The sequence below is a fragment of the Emiliania huxleyi genome (genome assembly GCF_000372725.1).
Source record: "Emiliania huxleyi CCMP1516 unplaced genomic scaffold EMIHUscaffold_402, whole genome shotgun sequence".
Taxonomy (NCBI): Eukaryota; Haptophyta; order Isochrysidales; family Noelaerhabdaceae; genus Emiliania; species Emiliania huxleyi.
In genome coordinates this window covers 17,849-33,611 of record NW_005198950.1, presented here as the reverse complement: position 1 = coordinate 33,611, position 15,763 = coordinate 17,849, and the positions used below count along the sequence as shown (strand labels likewise).

At 65.0% G+C, this 15,763-nt stretch overlaps 10 protein-coding genes across 10 annotated transcripts in view; 2 read left to right on the top strand and 8 right to left on the bottom strand.

Annotated features, from left to right (window-relative positions):
• Positions 1-378, top strand: part of EMIHUDRAFT_243890 (hypothetical protein) — a gene marked incomplete at both ends in the record, with an annotated part of 3,058 nt that extends 2,680 nt beyond the window's left edge. The window contains one exon of the mRNA XM_005770019.1: positions 216-378. Coding sequence (XP_005770076.1) covers positions 216-378 — 163 coding nt within the window. The remainder of the gene's footprint in view (positions 1-215) is intronic.
• A 63-nt stretch (positions 379-441) lies between these two features.
• Positions 442-1,478, bottom strand: EMIHUDRAFT_445175 (hypothetical protein; the record flags this gene model as incomplete). The annotated part of the gene is given in 3 exon segments (XM_005770018.1): positions 442-611; positions 628-1,114; positions 1,186-1,478. Coding segments are annotated over 2 exon segments (691 nt in total), but the record flags the coding sequence as incomplete, so codon positions are not given.
• A 213-nt stretch (positions 1,479-1,691) lies between these two features.
• EMIHUDRAFT_445172 (hypothetical protein) lies at positions 1,692-3,007 on the bottom strand. Its single transcript, XM_005770017.1, has 3 exons — positions 2,204-3,007; positions 1,997-2,056; positions 1,692-1,958 (listed from the first exon to the last, which is right to left on the bottom strand). The coding sequence occupies exons 1-3, from the start codon at positions 3,000-3,002 to the stop codon at positions 1,942-1,944; spliced, it is 876 nt and encodes a 291-aa protein (XP_005770074.1). The 5' UTR covers positions 3,003-3,007; the 3' UTR covers positions 1,692-1,941.
• A 3,114-nt stretch (positions 3,008-6,121) lies between these two features.
• On the top strand, positions 6,122-6,641 carry EMIHUDRAFT_243885 (hypothetical protein; the record flags this gene model as incomplete). Its single annotated transcript, XM_005770016.1, has 2 exons — positions 6,122-6,546; positions 6,623-6,641. 2 exons carry the CDS (start codon positions 6,122-6,124, stop codon positions 6,639-6,641), a joined length of 444 nt encoding a protein of 147 aa, XP_005770073.1.
• A 278-nt stretch (positions 6,642-6,919) lies between these two features.
• Positions 6,920-8,171, bottom strand: EMIHUDRAFT_243884 (hypothetical protein; the record flags this gene model as incomplete). The annotated part of the gene is made up of 5 exons (XM_005770015.1): positions 6,920-7,117; positions 7,163-7,489; positions 7,564-7,626; positions 7,985-8,032; positions 8,115-8,171. The coding sequence occupies 5 exons, from the start codon at positions 8,169-8,171 to the stop codon at positions 6,920-6,922; spliced, it is 693 nt and encodes a 230-aa protein (XP_005770072.1).
• A 210-nt stretch (positions 8,172-8,381) lies between these two features.
• Positions 8,382-11,195, bottom strand: EMIHUDRAFT_458944 (hypothetical protein; the record flags this gene model as incomplete). The annotated part of the gene is made up of 3 exons (XM_005770014.1): positions 10,633-11,195; positions 9,787-10,100; positions 8,382-8,540 (listed from the first exon to the last, which is right to left on the bottom strand). Exons 1-3 carry the CDS (start codon positions 11,096-11,098, stop codon positions 8,382-8,384), a joined length of 939 nt encoding a protein of 312 aa, XP_005770071.1. The 5' UTR covers positions 11,099-11,195.
• Positions 11,196-11,936: 741 nt separating this feature from the next.
• On the bottom strand, positions 11,937-12,963 carry EMIHUDRAFT_243882 (hypothetical protein; the record flags this gene model as incomplete). The annotated part of the gene is made up of 2 exons (XM_005770013.1): positions 11,937-12,320; positions 12,448-12,963. 2 exons carry the CDS (start codon positions 12,961-12,963, stop codon positions 11,937-11,939), a joined length of 900 nt encoding a protein of 299 aa, XP_005770070.1.
• Positions 12,964-12,994: 31 nt separating this feature from the next.
• On the bottom strand, positions 12,995-13,238 carry EMIHUDRAFT_243881 (hypothetical protein; the record flags this gene model as incomplete). The annotated part of the gene is made up of 2 exons (XM_005770012.1): positions 12,995-13,152; positions 13,229-13,238. 2 exons carry the CDS (start codon positions 13,236-13,238, stop codon positions 12,995-12,997), a joined length of 168 nt encoding a protein of 55 aa, XP_005770069.1.
• A 191-nt stretch (positions 13,239-13,429) lies between these two features.
• Positions 13,430-13,741, bottom strand: EMIHUDRAFT_243880 (hypothetical protein; the record flags this gene model as incomplete). Its single annotated transcript, XM_005770011.1, has 1 exon — positions 13,430-13,741. One exon carries the CDS (start codon positions 13,739-13,741, stop codon positions 13,430-13,432), a length of 312 nt encoding a protein of 103 aa, XP_005770068.1.
• A 653-nt stretch (positions 13,742-14,394) lies between these two features.
• On the bottom strand, positions 14,395-15,754 carry EMIHUDRAFT_243879 (hypothetical protein; the record flags this gene model as incomplete). The annotated part of the gene is made up of 4 exons (XM_005770010.1): positions 14,395-14,892; positions 14,953-15,210; positions 15,408-15,464; positions 15,554-15,754. The coding sequence occupies 4 exons, from the start codon at positions 15,752-15,754 to the stop codon at positions 14,395-14,397; spliced, it is 1,014 nt and encodes a 337-aa protein (XP_005770067.1).
• Between the last annotated feature and the right edge of the window lie 9 nt (positions 15,755-15,763).

Below are 15,763 nucleotides of genomic sequence, written 5' to 3'. Positions count from 1 at the left end.
GCCCGCCCCCTCCCGCCCTTGGCCGGGCCCCTTGTTCTGGAGCCCGCCAAGCCCCCTCCCCCCCCCCCCCCTTTCTCCCCTCCCCTCCCCTCCAACAACACCCCACCACCTCGCCGGCCCCCCGGTGCGCGACGCAGCCCGCAACTCGCCCTAGCCGCGCCCCGCCCTGGCCGGGGCGCCTCTCCAACGTTTCGCCCTCGCCGCCCCGCCCGCAGGGAGGACATCAAGGCGGAGTATGTCAAAGACAACGCAGCGCCGCCCGGCCCGCCGAGCGCTGCGACGCCGCGCGCAGGGCAAGGGGCGGGGCAGGGGGCGGGGCAGGGCCCCGAGGCGGCATCGCCCGCCGACGCGACTCGCGACGCTGCGGACTCGAGCTAGCCGGGCGCCCACCCACCTCGAGCCACCACCTTCCTCCTCTCCCTTCTCCGCGCCGCGTCCTTCGGCACGCAGACGCCGCGCGCGGTGCTGCGGCGGCCGGCAACGCCTCTGGAGTGTCGACAGCTCACAGCCGGTCTCTCGCGCTTGGTACCCCCCGGTGTCCACGGGGGGGGCGCGTGAGTTCTTCCCCGCTGCCGCTCTCGACTCTCTCTCCTCGCCTCGTACCTCGCTCGTTGAGGGCAACCGGGGCGGGCAAGCCGGAGCATAGAGTCTAGAGACTAGAGACACCGATCATATTTGTACCTTTCACATGGTCTCGACTCGACCCTCCGCCGTAACTACCGTATAGAGTTCCGTACTCGTATCTGACAAAACTGTCCGCCGCGAGATGAAGAGCACGAGCGAACCCGGCGCAACCGTCTGCCGGCGCGGCGTCGGCAGGGCGCGTCCAGGGTGCTTCGAGTACTCCTCTCCTTGATCCTCAGACCGCCTCTTCCGCGCACTCCTCCCACTCCATGGTCACGTGCCGCGCGCGGCCGAGCGGCGGCGGCGGCGGCTGCGGCGGCTCGGGGAGCGCAATGACGATGGCTCGGAGCTGCGCCGCGAGAGAAGGCTCGAGAAGGTGAGTCGGAGGCAGCATGGCGCGAGGGACGAGGCGGACGAGGCGGATGCTCATGTGGGTCGCGAGGCCGTCGGCCGCCGACGAGACGGGCCGGCCGGCGATCAGCGTGTCCGCCTGAACACAGGGCCGAGCTGCTCAGAAAAGGAGCCCCTACTTCTCCGACGTTTGGTCGGGGCGCCGAGCACCTGGAAGGGTGACTCGCCGACGAGGAGCCGCACCCTGTCGACAAACGGCGTCCCGTTGGTGACGCACTGCTCGATCTGCGCCGCTTGGGCCGCCGGCAGGAGCAGCAGCTCTGCCATGTTTCGGCCGGAGCACTCGGCGAACGATTTTCCGATGAGCATGTGTACCGCCGGCGACGCGTGCATGACGCGCCCCCGGAGGTCGACGAGCCAGCGCGCCTCGTAGGAGAGCGCGACCGCCTGCTCGAGCCTCATCGTCGACGGCGCCGCGCTCGGGCCAGGGCCGCTCGCCATCTTGATGAGGTTGTTTTCGTGCCCTAGCTTCGACCGGGTTGATTGGGAATTTGATGGAGCCTTCCGGCGTGTCAGCCATTCTCGAGGTCTCGAGGTGTGCTGTGAGCGAGGCTTGTATTTTAAGAATTCTTTCTCTTTTCCCCCTTTCCGCCGCTTTCTTGTTTTCTTTGCGAATATGAAAAATGTCCAGACAGCAACCGCAAACCGAGATCGAGTTAGGACTCCACCCACGACTCGACGGCGCCACACTGGGCCGGGCAAGAGCCAGGCCTGACGACGTACTCCTGCGCCGCCTCGTCGCACGCAAGCAGCGCCTCGCACACGGCATCGGGCGGCGCGTCGACCCACCCATCGCTCGCGCAGAGCGAGATCAGGCCGCCGCCGCCGCCCTTGCGCCACGTGCCGACGCCACCGAGCGCCGTGAGAGACTCGGCCAGCGCGCCGCCCTCGGGCGCCGCCACCGGCTCACGCGTCACCAGCCGCTTCACCCAGCCGTGCCCCGGCGTCTCGTACTCGTAACGCCAGCCGCGCGCGCCGCCGTCCGTGGCGCGCAGCACGCGCCGGATGCCAAAAGGCGCGCCTGCAGGAAGGGTCCGGGAAAGGTCCCGGGGCGGTCTGGGAGGAGGAGCAGCCGTGTGTGCCGTTGCTCGGCGCGCCGAGAAGCTGGGTGAGGCCGCGGTGGAGCGCCTGCGGGAAGGGTCCGGGAAGGGTCCGGGAATATTATCTAGGAGGAGCGGGGGGAGGCCGCGGCGGAGCGCCACGGCCGGCAGCCTCGGGCACTCGCCGGGAGACCGCTTTCCCGCTCCCGGCAGCGGCTCGCTCGACTCCGCCTCCTCCTTGGGAGAGGGCTCGCGCAGCACCGCGATTGCGCCGGCGCGAGAGAGGGACGCGTCGCCGCTCGCCAGCGCCTGCCAGCCCGCCAGCGCCGCCCCCCACCCGTCCCGCCACGGAGCCTCCTCGTCGGCAGCGTCGGCACTGTCAGCCTCGAGCGAGGCGAGCAGCGCAGGCAGCGCGGCGAGTGCCGCGTCGTAAGCGGCGGGATCGCCCCCGTGCGCGCCGCCGATGGCCTCGATCGCCGCATCGAGCCGAACGCCCGCATCGGAGGACCACTCGCCAAAGTCGCCGGCAGCCGCTCCATCGGCGAGCAGGCTGGCGTGCCGCAGGGCCGCCTCCGGGTGCAAGCAGGCGTAGGCGCTCAGGACGCCGTCGGTATCGAAGTGATTGTTGATGACGAGCGCGTCGTCGTGATCGGCGTAAGCGGTCCCACCCACGCGCCTGATCCGGGCGAGGCGTAGTGCGCACTCGGTTGAGGTGTCGGCGTACAGGTCATCCGGCGTCTCGTTGTCTGTCCAGTGCGTCAGCTCAAGGGTGGCGCCCGGCACCCGGCCGTCGCAGGTGATAGTCGCGCCGCCGGCCGGCGCTCGCTCGCCGTACGGCACGCAGCGGAAGTGGCGCAGCGCAGCGGTGGGCCGCGCTTTAGCAGCCAATACGATCAGGCAGCATGCTGATCGCAGCCGCACTCGCATTGCCCGCTGTGCGTAAGGCCAGGCCTGTTTATTTTGACGAAGAATTCTTAGCAGCATGCGGGCGCGTTGGAAGCTTCTTCCTCGGGCTGTTCCATCTCCTCATCTCTTTCCCACCTAGGCGGGGCGGTGGGCGTGCGGCGCGGTGCGGCGGTGTGTGTGTGTGAGAGAGAGAGAGAGAGAGAGAGAGAGATTTAGCAATACCAAACAAATCTAAGAGCCTGTTTTTGCCACTTCGTTAGCTCTCCAGGGGTCTCTTAATCTTGAAATCCGAGACCCAAATATCAGACCTTGCTTCAAAATCAAAGGTTTGCTTGCCACTGCGTTGCCCGGCGCCCGCGCTAATTTTCCTTAGGGTCGCGCTGCGTCTCACATTTGTCCGTGCGCGCTCCCAGCGCCGAGCCGCGGCTCCACGCGCCACCTGGGCTGCCTCTGGCACGGCCGGGGTCCGCCGAGAGGCTGGGCTTGGCCGGCGGCGCGACGCGTGGCCTGTGCTGCGGCCATCTCGGACGTTCAAGCGGCGCCAGCCAGCCAGCGGCTCGGCCGCGCATCCTTCACACACGCCGCCACGACCGGGATGAGAGGGCCCGGTGTCGAGCCCTGGTGCGAGCTGCATGCGAGGGGCGGCTATGGCCACAGCAGGTTCACCAGATGGACGTCAAAGCTGCCGTCGGCGTGCTGTCGTGGGGAGAGCCCGAGACCGCTGCAGAGGAGCCGAGTGCAGTGGCGAGCCAGAGGCTACCTGGGTCGCCAAGTGGTGGTCCTTGCCCATTCTGAGCAGGGCTGTGCTTTGGTGGGGCTGTGCTTGAGCATGTGTGAACTGGGAGTGCGTGCCGGCGGTGTCTGTGGGTGAAACAGGCGTGTGTGAGGCTGCAAGAGCCGTGGTATGAGCCAGAGTGAGCTTCATCACCCAAAGTAAGGACGGTCTGGGACAGCCCAGGCTTGATCCTGATGGGTCTGGGCCAGGAGAGCGACAGAGAAGGCGAGCTGGCGAGCTGGGAAGCCGCTTCGTCGGCATGGCCGGTGTGCGTGTTCACACGAGATATGCAAGTGCCAAAAAGCGTTGTTTGCGGCTATTGCTCAAAACTGTGGGAGAGAAGGCCTACATATTATGACTGTACCCATGACTCTGGTGCATGAGGGCTGCGGGACGGGACGTATCGCGGTCGTTGGCGCCGATGATGACCTCCGGAAAGCCCTCGCAATCGCCTCGGATGGGGTCTACCGGGGACAATCTCGAGCCCTCTCCTTGGCACCACGAGCCAGTGTGGGCTTGAAGACCCGAGTTGAGTGCGGTTTCAGACACCTCAGGCCTGCTACTGATAGGCCTGGGCCTGGAGAGCAACAGAGAAGGCGAGGTGGTGAGCTGAGAGGCTGGAGAGTCCGCGGGTGACCTTGTCACGATGCAAGTGCCAAAAAGCGTTGTTTGCGGCTATTGCTCAAAACTGTGGGAGAGAAGGCCTACATATTATGACTGCACCCATGACCCTGGTGCATGAGGGCTGCGGGACGGGACATATCGCGGTCGTTGGCGCCGATAATGACCTCCGTAATGCCCTCGCAATCGCCTCGGATGTCGACTGATCCTCAGCTGCAAGGAGATGGACATGTTGCGGGTCATCGAATACAAAGCCAACACATCTCAAAGCCGCAAGAGCACCCGATGAGCTAGCCGCAAATGCCCCACAGGGCGAGGGAACTGTTAGAATACGATCCTACACCGAGAAACTCATACTCCCACCTATTGCCGGAGCGTCGTGGCCCAGGTGCCAGGAGAGCTAGAGCAGCTCAGCTTTGCCACACCGAGATATCTCGCTCGTGAGTGCTCCAAGGCGCAAGTGAATCTCGCTGTGTGTACGCGAGCCGCGACGTCAGTAGCTCGCCGCAACCGCACCTGGATGCAATATCGTTTCGCCCCATAAGGCACAACAGAAACATGATTCGTGAAGCATGTTAGATCGCGATAACATATGTTGCCGCACATGCGACACGCACCGCCGGAGAGCTCATCAATCTCGCCTGTGCTCCTCTCAAGCGTCAAGGGTAAAACCCGGGCTGCGTCATTGGCCCAGACAAGTGATGGTGCGCGCCCAGCAGCATGCGCTGCGAGAATTTTGAGATGTCGCCCGCCTTGCGGCCTGCCCAGAGGGCCCCCGGCGCGTATTTTGGCGAGGCGATCCGGTACTGCTCCGCCACGCCCCAGCCATACTCCATCTGGGTGGTGGCCGGCTCCTGATACTTTTGGTCCGGGTGATAAGCAGAAACGCGGCGCGCCAGCTTGTCGTCGCGGATCATCCTGTATGACTGGTAGGAGCGGGCCGCATCGCGGTTCTTTGGCAAATACGGGTCGTGGACAGGCAGCAAATGCTTCTCGGTCTGAGACGCGGCGTGGGGGCCGTCGAGCGTCCCGTCGCGTGGCCGGTCGAGGCTGCTGAGTAGATCGGGCGGAGGTGGCTCTGCCAGCCGCACCGAGGCGCCAACCTCTTTTGAGACGGTGTCGAAGCGCTCACCGGTGGCGCCTGCCTCGCTGCCGAGCTTGATATTCACCTTGTGCGGATTGTACTTGACTTGCTCCACTTGACCAAGGATCATGTGCGGCCTCCACCGTTCGCCCGTTGCCTGGCAGCTCACGAAGGTGGAGGCGGGGTCCAGGCGCACTTGCGGAGGCGGACTGAGCCTATGCGCGAGATAAGGCCGCGGAGACTGTGCAAGTTGCGTTTGCGAGACCTGGCGCCAAGAAGAGCTGCCATGCGCCGCGGAGGATGCAAAGCCAATAGACGACTTCAGGTTGGCGAGCTTGCGCGCCTGCTGCTCCTCGAATAGCTCAGCCGCCCCGGCCGACATGCCTTCGGCGAAACGTTCGAACAGCTCCCGACAAGCTTGCGAGGTCCCGCCCCACCCTGACGCTGAGCCCCACCCTGACGCTGTCGGCTCGTGGGATGGGTTGCGGCGCGTCAGCCGGCGCACGGGGGAGGGAGGCGCCCACCCATGTGCCGGAGGAGCGGCGACGCTTGCTTGTGGAGGTTGCACGGCCGCCGAGCCGAGATCGGTCAGACGTAGGGCTGGCAGAGACCCCTACAGGAGCTGCGGCGGCAATCTACAAATTCTTTTGCCCTCTCTGCATGCTGCATTTCCGGGAGGTGTTCGAGACCTCCTGCTGCAACGCGTACATATGTGCCTTTTGCCACGCCGACTATGTCCGGCGGCAAGACGCTAGCGAGCCGAGCTGTGCAGCCGATGCCTTCATCCCGGTCGGTCTCGCATGCCCTCACTGTGCCTCGACGTCGACGGGGGATCCGCTGGCGCGCCGAACCCAGGAGGACACGGCGCGGCTGCATGTCGATTCGCCCGCCACAAAGAGGGCGTTGCAAGCGGCCGCGTCTGGTGGCAGGGCGGCGGATGAGGATCAACCGTTCTCGCCGCTGCGGATAGGGGATGGGTTTGCAGCTATGGCGCGGAAGATGAGCCGGCTTGAGGATACTGGCATGTCGTTCTCCAGCGGCAATGTGAGTACTTCTTTCTCCGAGAGCTCTGAGAGCACTGTCATGTGAAAGAGACACACGTACGGCTTTTTACGTATTATCATTTACCTATTGCTATTATGGCGCTCGTCACGGTGCAAGGCGCCAGACGTACCGTTGAGAGGGCGCACTGCTCTGCCGTTTGCGGTTATGAGTGTCATATCAGGTCCGACGGGAACGGTCTTGTCAATAGAATAAGAGTGTGCGGGTCTCGAGATGATTCGAAGCGAACGCAGCTCACCACACACTGCCGGGCCGCAGGCCACTGCACTCTCTCGTCATCTACCCCATCCCACATAAGCGCGCTACTCTCGCATACCCGAGCCTCCGTCCCCGCCGGCGCGCGGCTCTCCGCGCTCGCGCCACTACCCCTCCACCGCCCTCCCTCTCGCCGCGGCCTCACAAGCTGTACCCATCGCGCGGCGAGTCGTCGCGCCCGGCGTCAGCCTGTCGCGAGGTGAACATGGCCAGCGTGGAGAGCAGCCGCGCGCCTCTGCCATCGTCGCGGCCGGTTCGCGCCGCGGTGGCTGGCTGCAGCCCTCTCCACGCCTCCCTCAGCCGCGCGGTCGCCGGGCCGACCTCGACCGCCTCGTAGACCTGTTCACAGCTGCGGGTGTGAAGAGACTCTTCACAGCTGCCGACCTCGACCGCCTCGTAGACCGAGTCGGCGGGCCGCGTCTCGGTGGAGGCCGCGCCGCCGCCCCGCCTGACCAGGCCCAAGTCGAGGAGGCGCGCCAGCGCCGCGTGCGTGTCCAGCTGCACGGCAACGCCGAACTCGGCCTCGAGAAAGGCGCTGCAGAGCACCTCGGCCTCGGCGGCGCTCATCGGCAGCGGCGGCGGGCTGTCGCCCCCCGCACTCGAGCCGACCACAGAGCCGTCCGGGCCCGACTGGGCCAGCATGAGCAGGTAGACGAGGAGCGCCTCGCGGTGCTCGTGCTCCTCGATCGAGTTGAGCACGTGGAGCAGCACCTAGTCCCATACCTCCAAGGTATCGAATCCAGTGTGGGTGCAGGGGCTGTGGGTGTGGTGCGTGCAGCAGGCACCCCCTTCTGCGAGTCCTGCGAGCGGTGGTACAGCGTCGTCCGGATGAAGTCCTCCATCGTCGCCTGTGCGCACCAAGTCACCGCTCACGATGGACGACCGATGACCCCTTCGATGGAAGGCCCTCCGCCGTCGCCTTTGCGCCCACCACGTACCGCCACGTCTGGAACGCTCGCAGCGCGAGCAAGCCGATGAGCGTCGCCCGGACGGTCCAGTCGGTGCCTAGAAGGGTCCTAGAAGGTTCCTAGAAGGGTCCAATGAGCGTCGCCCGGGCGGTCCAGTCGGTGCCGTGCGCGAAGTAGTAGCCGTAGAGCGCCGTCGCGATGCCTAGAAGGTTCCTAGAAGGTTCCTAGAAGGTTCCGAGAAGTAGTAGCCGTAGAGCGCCGTCGCGATGCCGGCGAGGAGGAGCATGACGATCTTGACTTGGTCGGCCGACTTGATGCGGGTGGCGCGCAGCCCAGGGAAGACGACCTAGTCACGATTGCATACTCGCTGCTGTGTAATGGCGAGCAGACTGACAACAACAACTACTACTACTACTCATAAGGTGTACCTCGACGTCGGCGATCGGAATGTCGCGGAAGGACTTGAGGCGCACCTGCTCATGCATGATTACGCATCGGCTATGATGACCTGATGCGCGCACATGAGTGCCCCCCCCCCCCCCCCTCCCGGCGAGTGAACTGTCTTCCCAAACTGTCCTCTCAGAACGTGGCGCGCCTGCACCCCCTCCCTCCCCTCCTCGTCGCCTCCCACGCCGCCAAGCTCCGAGTAGAAGACGGCGACCTCGTGGAAGGTCGGCTCCTGCACGGTCAGCCGCCTAGTACCGCACCTCCGCAGTGGTCGAATCCAGCCTGGGTTCGGCCCCGTGGGTGGTGCGGTAGCGGCGCAGGAAGAAACGGCGCAGCAGCAGGCAAAACGACGGGATCAGCCGGCCGAGGTTGATCCTCTGCGTGTCGATGCCGGCGCCGCGCAGCACCTCTGCAGCGTCGGCTTCGTGCGCAGAGGCGCGCGAGCCTACGCCGAGTGTAATCTCGTGAATCTCGTGTAATCTCGTGTAATCTCGTGAATCTCGTGTAATCTCGTGCGCAGAGGCGCGCGAGCCTACGCCGAGTGCGTGTGCTGCGCAGGCTGAGCAGTCAAGACAAGGTGTGGCGTGCGCACAGCCGCGCGAGCGTGAGCCACTGGCTCAGGACGGGGGGAGGGAGGGAGGGCGAGGTAGAGAGAGTGTGGAGCGTGTGTGCGCGCCTCGCTCCATGCCGGTGGCTCGCGAGGCGACGGCGCGGCAGAGGGCGGAGTAGCAGCGGCGGGCCGGGTCCGTGAAGAGAGTGTCTATCGCCATGTCGAGTTTCTCCTCGAGGAACCACTCCGCGCGCTGCTCGATCCCTAGAGATTACACGAGATCGCACGAGATCACACGAGATTACACGAGATTACACGCTGCTCGACGCCTAGAGCTCGCGCAGAGCCGCAGTCACAGTCATCTCAACCGCGACCGACACTGCGCGCACTCCTAGGAGTGGGGGTGCCTGATCCGCGGTGGAAGGCGAGCAAGATAACACACAGTAATGAGACTCATGATGGTGAGCATAATCACAATACTTAGAAGAATGAGGTGCCTGATCCGCGGTGGAAGACTAGCACGCGGCGCGAGAGCTGCGCCGCCTGCAGCCCGAGGGAGAGGGAGATCGCCGGGAGATCGCCGGGAGATCGCCGGGAGATCGCCGAGCTGTAGCCGAGCATAGCCGAAACACAGCCGAGAGATAGCCAAGCTGCAGCCGAGATGCAGCCGAGGTGCAGCCGAGATGCAGCCGAGCTGCAGCCGAGGTGCAGCCGAGCTACAGCCGAGGTGCAGCCGAGCTACAGCTGAGATGCAGCCGAGCAGCAGCCGAGCAGCAGCCGAGCTGCAGCCGAGCTACAGCCGAGATGCAGCCGAGCAGCAGCCGAGAGGCAGCCGAGCTACAGCTGAGATGCAGCCGAGCAGCAGCCGAGCAGCAGCCGAGCTGCAGCCGAGCTACAGCCGAGATGCAGCCGAGCAGCAGCCGAGAGGCAGCCGAGCAGCAGCCGAGCAGCAGCCGAGCAGCAGCCGAGCTGCAGCAGAGGTGCAGCCGAGCTGCAGCCGAGGTGCAGCCGAGGTGCAGCCGAGGTGCAGCCGAGCAGCAGCCGAGCTGCAGCCGAGGTGCAGCCGAGGGATGAGCCTGCAGACCGACGTGGGGGTGGCGGACAAACAGCCGCGAGATGAGCGACGAATCGAGCGCCTCCCACGCAACGTCGACCGGCATCACAAACATAAACGACTCGGCCTGCGCGAACTGCCACTCCTTTTGGGACATCATGCGGTAGTTCGCGCGCCTAGTCGGTGGCGGATGACCAATCCCGAAGCTGCCACTCCCCTCTTTCGCGCACGTCCTGCGGGAGTTCGCGCGCCGCATCAGCGCGCAGAGCCCGTCGATGAACCGGTCCGCCAGCGCCTCCCTCTTCCCGTCCCACCCCGGCGCAGACACGAGCCCCGAAGTCCGATCGGCAGCCTGCTCCCAGCCTGCGACGGGCTCGACCCCTCTTGTGTGGTGGCTGTCCGCAGGGCGCGTGTGCGTGTGTTGCGCAGCCGCGTGTGCGTACGCTTCGTGCGTGTGCGTGATGTGCGTGATGTGCGTGTGTGTGTGTGTGTGTGTGTGTGTGTGTGTGTGTGTGTGTGTGTGTGTGTGTGTGTGTGTGTGTGTGTGTGTGTGTGTGCTTTGTGCGTGTGTGTGTGTGTGTGTGTGTGTGTGTGTGTGTGTGTGTGTGTGTGTGTGTGTGTGTGTGTGTGTGTGTGTGTGCGTGCGTGCGTGCGTGCGTGCGTGCGTGCGTGCGTGCGTGCGTGCGTGCGTGCGTGCGTGTGTGTGTGTGTGTGTGTGTGTGTGTGAGTGTGTGTGAGAGTGTGTGTGTGTGTGTGTGTGTGTGTGTGTGTGTGTGTGTGTGTGTGTGTAGTGTGGGGAGGGAGGAGTGTGACGCGGCCGAGCGAGGGACCGCCATGCCGTGGTGGGGTGCGAATGAGGGGAGGATCGGCCTCTGGAAGGCCGTGGTCTGTCCACCTCCGGTCGACAGCTGGTCGAAAGCGTCGACGAGCCAAAGAGAGGACTCCTGCAGGCCGTGCCGCACGTGCCAGCGGAGCAGCAGGGACAGCTCCTCCGCAGCCTCGCCGTCCACGTCCACGCCGCGCTTCTCCAGCCGTGCGATCAGCGCGCGCAGCAGCAGCGCGGAGGGCACGTTGATCGTGCTCTGCCGGCGCGAGCGGCGCGACTTGGAGCTGCCGCTGCGCGGCACGAGTCGCGACGCCTCCGGATTGACCATCTTGCCCGCGGCCCGGCCGAGCAGCCACCTCTGCCGCAGCCGCTGGAAGAGGGACAAGCGCTGCTTGACCGTCGACACGTCGGGCGTGTCGCCCTCCTCCGTGCCAACCGACGCAATGTCGGACAGGTGCAGGTGGTCGTCGCGTGTGTCCTCGGAGAGCACCGAGCCGGCGGAGGCCTGGCGGAGCTGGAACGCGGTGGGTGCCATGAGATTGGCTCGCGGCTCTCACGGCCCTGTCTAGGCCTGAAGGCTTTGTCCTGCGCCCGACGCTCCTCTTCCGAGTGTTTGGTGTTTGCGAGAGCAGTCATGCGCCGGTCCACAGGCGTGAACACACCGTGGATAAGTGTTTCTCGAGGTTCTCGAGGTTGATACGTCCACCCATACCGCGTTGGTGTCCCAGTCGTTGGTCGGACTGTGTTTCGCCTTCCCATCAATCAATCAAAGGTTGATATCCTTTGGCCGCGTTGGGTAGCGAAGATTGGTGTGACGCGATCCACGCAGGCGTGGTTTCCGACGGCCGACCGTCAGTGCACGGATTTGCCCCTTCTTTGCTATAAGCGGGTTGATTGAGCGAGACTCGCACAGACAGCACTTGAGCACTGGATAGGGTCGATTCCGCATGGTACGGGACCCCTCGATCGTCTCGCCCTCCCTCACTGGTGTGTTCATTGGGGGGGGTCATAACAAACACGGTACAGGATCGAGGTGCACGCTGCCGAAGCAGTGTCGTCCCCCCTCTCCCCGACGGCGATGGCGGTGTGACCGATCGAGCTACAAGAGGAACTTGTTCAGCAGGATCCCCGGGATAGTCTGATGCACTACCCCTCACTGTGGGCCTGAGACCATCAGCCAGCATCCCGTCACCGTCTCGGGTTTGTGTGGGAGCGCTCTTTAAGAGACCTTTCATCTCCGCTTCTCTCCCCAACTCCCGCACGCAGGTATGTATCAGGAAGAACAGTTAGGATGGGCCCACACGCACTGCATGACGCCATGCATGACCGCACACCCTGACACACATCACACTCAAACACAAATGCCTCAGTCGTCAAGAGGCACCGCGCCTCAGACTCGCGACGAGCACCGCTCGCGAGTCCACCAGGCCCTCGGGCCCTTCGCCGGCCGCCTGCGGGCCGCGCAGCTCCTGCACGCCCTCGACTGCCAGCAGCTCGCCGCTCCCGCTCCCCTCGAGCGAGCGCAGGCACGCCTGGAAGGTGGGCGAAGGCGAGGTCGGCGATTCATTGAGGCACGCCGGGCCCCACCGACCAAAGGTGAGGTCGAGTGCGTGCGTCCAATTTCGCCATGATCCGGGTGGGGTGCGGAGGTACGGCTGAAGTGCGGTGCCCGGGGGAGGTTTGTGACGTCTGCTCAGGCACGCCTCCGCTTCCGGCCGGGTGGCATAGGGCCTGTACTCCGACTCGATGGGCAGCGCCTAATCTCGGTCACTCTGATCTCGGAACGGGTGGGTGGCTCTGACTCCGCTATGACAGGCGACGCCGCGAGCAGCAGGCCACTCGGCGCGAGCGCGCGACTAGTGACAGTCAATGGCATCAACCAACCGCCAGTGTGAATTGCAAGTCGTCTCCTAGCGCAGCGCGCGTGAGCATGTCGCGGAGGCTTCCCATCTCATCCGCGGTTGCGAAGCGTCCGTCGAGCGAGTAGAAGACGTCGCACGCCAAGATGACGTCAAATGGGCCCGCCAGAGTCCTCTCGGAGGAGGCGCAGCGCCAGTCCACCGTGCGCGCCTCGCAGCGGCTGCCTACGCCGTTGGCAACCGCGCCAGCCATTGCGCACTCCAACGCCAGCGGAGAACGGTCGGCGAGGATCACCTCTCTGGCGCCGGCGAGGCCAGCAGCGATCCCCGCTGTGCCGACGCCGCAGCCCACGTCGCAGACTCGCTTGCCGGCGATCAGCTCAGGGTGCTCAAGCAGGTGCAGGGCAGTGGCGGTGCCGGATGGCCAGGCCGCAGCCCAGAGCGGCGGGTCATCTCGTGCGTAGGGTATGTCTCGCCAGTCCTTTGGCAGCGCAAGCGAGAGTTGGTGGGCCGGGCTCAGCGTCAGCTCGATGCTCCGCATCGCGAGAGCGGCTGCGCTGCAATGGCGAGCGCTAGTTGACAGGCTCGGGCAGGAGAGAATCCGTGTGACGCGGAGCCGCATTGCCAGCAAATGCTGCCAACCGTTGCTCGACTACTGCACCGCCCACTGCTGCACCGCCGTTCGGAATGGGCAGTAGCTGGCCTGGCTGGCCGGGCGCGAGCCAGAAAGCTATTCACAGACCTGATGCAGACGTCTCTCGAGGTTCTCGGAGGTGGATATCCTTTGGCCGCGTTGGGTAGCAGACATGCGGTCATCCTCGATTCCTGTTTGTTGAATGTTGAAGCCCTCTTCGATGCAGTCGCAGGAGTGATAACCCACATCGAGGTGGGAGCCGCCCTGCGGCATACTGAATCCTCCACCAGTGGCGCAAGCCCGCTCGTCCCGACGCTCGAGCGACTCGTCCACCTTCCCAGCCACACCCTGCACAGCATCCTCCTCCTCCTCCTCACCCGTCGTCGGAGTCGTCGCCACGGCGCTCGAAGCGGCAGCAGAGCTCCTCTTCCTCTGCTTCCTCTGCTTCCTCTGCTAGCAGCTGCGCCAGCACCGCCTCCCACTCAGGGTCGGCAGCAGAGCCAGCATCGCTTTGAGCCGAGCAGCGCATTGCCACGTCCTCGTCGCAGAGCTCCACCGCGGCGAGAGACGTGGTGACAGTGGCGACCGACGTGCCAGTGGCGCGGCTGGCATCGCCAGCAGCGAGGCCGCCAGCATCGCCGCCGCGCACCGCGGCGTGGGGCGCAGCAGCGTGCCGTTCGGCCATCGTTTTACGACATCCGACCTGCTTTCACACAAAAACACAACCCCGGACCCAACTTTCACAGCACAAGCTTTGCCTTGGAGGCTTCTCTCTCGAGGTTCTCGAGGTGGATATCCTTTGGCCGCGTTGGGTAGCGAGGAGTTGGTGTGACGCGATCCACGCAGGCGTGTTTTCTGACGGCCGACCGTCAGAGTGCACGGAGTTGCCCCTTCTCCGACTGCCCCGGCTAGTGGAGGCTTCAGCATGTGCAGCGAAAAGCACCTGTGAAGTGGACTGATTTGTTTGTGTGCCCCCGCCCCTCGTAGCGCGCAGTGCGCCAAGAGCGCCCCATATGTGAGAACGTCCACGTTGTGTCGCAGGAACTCCCCAGTCCCCACACCGACCAGTAACCTACTCGAGTACCGGGGCCGCCATTCCCCCCGTCTATCTCAGAACCTCCAAAGCAGGATCAAGGCGGGGAGACGGGAGGAGACACTGACGAGCGAAGCACCCCCGCAGAAAGTCTCCTGTCCGCAACGCCACCCTGTCCTCTCCTCCCCACAACGCCACCCTGACCTCTCTTCGTGTGTGTGTGCGTGTACTCACTCATGCACCTCTCTTCCTTCTCTTCCCCCTCTCCCCGCGCTGCCCTCACCAAAACGGCGCGTGCCGGCCGTCTACGCCGCCTGCGAGAGCCGCGGATCGGCCTGCGCACAGCCGCTGACGCGGCTCTCGACCTTCGCGTCCACGGCGCGCTGCTCTGCGAGGCGTCCATAGTTGCGGTACCCCAGCTTGTCGAGCTGGTCTTTCCCCGCCAGGCCAATGTCGACCAGCGTTTTGAGCACGTAGGTCCCCGCGAGGACGGGCGGCGCATACGCCTCGTCCGCGTCCTCCTCCGCACCCTTGGCGCCCAGGACTGGCACCACCAGCGCGTCGCTCCGCAGGTGAACAAAATGCGCCATGGAGCAGCGGCTCCACTTGGGGATCTCCGGGGCCGTGATGACGTGCGGCGTCGCGATGAAGGCGCCGCCCGAGAGCACCTCCAGCTGCTGGCCGACTTGTGCGAGGAAGCAGCCGGGCGGTGGCGTCCCCTTGACCTTCTGGCCAGTCTCGTGCTCCTTGGTCGGCCGCGCGCGCAAGTAGAGCCCCGCCTTCTTCAGCGTCTCGGGGAATCCCTACGCCCCAGCTACAGCCGAGGTGTAGCCGAGATGGGTGGCGGGGGGCGAGGGAGCTACTCTCCAGGAGCGCTCCTCCATGCTTGGCAGCCAGCGCTTTCCATCCTTCAAGGCGCCGCCCGGCTCCATCTCGTAAAAGGCGCCGCCCGGCAAAACGGTGACGAGGTTCATGTCGGTGTGCTCCTCGCCCCAGTTGATCTCGCCATCGGCGGAGCGCTTGGCCAGCTTCTCGTCGAGCGCGAGGTACCTCAGCACACGTGTGAGGTGCGGCCCGCCCTCTGCCGCATTTGTGAAGGACCCCTCTGGCACCTCTAGCACCTGCACAGGTTCGCTTGGAGCTCAGTCGAACGGGTCCGAGGTGTCCCATATCCCCTAATCGCTGCGCCTTCTCGCTCAGCATGAGCAGCTTCTTCCCGATCGTGTCCAGGTTTTTTGCGCACTCGTCGTAAAGCGTCTTGAACTCGTCCCTCACCCTGGTGTGTTGGTTCACAGCCTTGTTATTGAGAAGAAAATACCTCCTTATGGCGCTGTGCGCTGGCCTGTGAGAGGTTGAGGTGCGAGCCCTGGAGGCCCTGGGGATGGGGGGGGACTACCCGCGGGCTTAGAAGGCCCGCGCGCAGGGGGGTGGGGCATTGAGACCGGTCATGAATGAGTGCGCGACACGCATGTTGCGAGCAGCGTTGTTGATGTTTTGCGCATCGCCACTGACGGCGGCGCGCGAGAGCTGTTGCGAGTGGTGTTGGGCGAAGCCCCGGGCGCTGCCGGAGGCTGTGCCGTAGTCGGTGCGGTCGACGGCGCTCGGGCTGCCGACCTCTTCACAGCTCAAGCAACCCGGCAAGCGACTGCGCATTGGCACTCTCATCGAGGTAAT

Bases quoted from the DNA above. Each gene is read 5' to 3' on its own strand.
- EMIHUDRAFT_445172 (XM_005770017.1), bottom strand. From the start codon at position 3,002: ATGCGAGTGCGGCTGCGATCAGCATGCTGCCTGATCGTATTGGCTGCT. The intron at 2,057-2,203 runs TAGATAATATTC...CCCTTCCTGCAG, and splicing joins CGGCCTCCCCCCGCTCCTCC to GCGCGCCTTTTGGCATCCGG.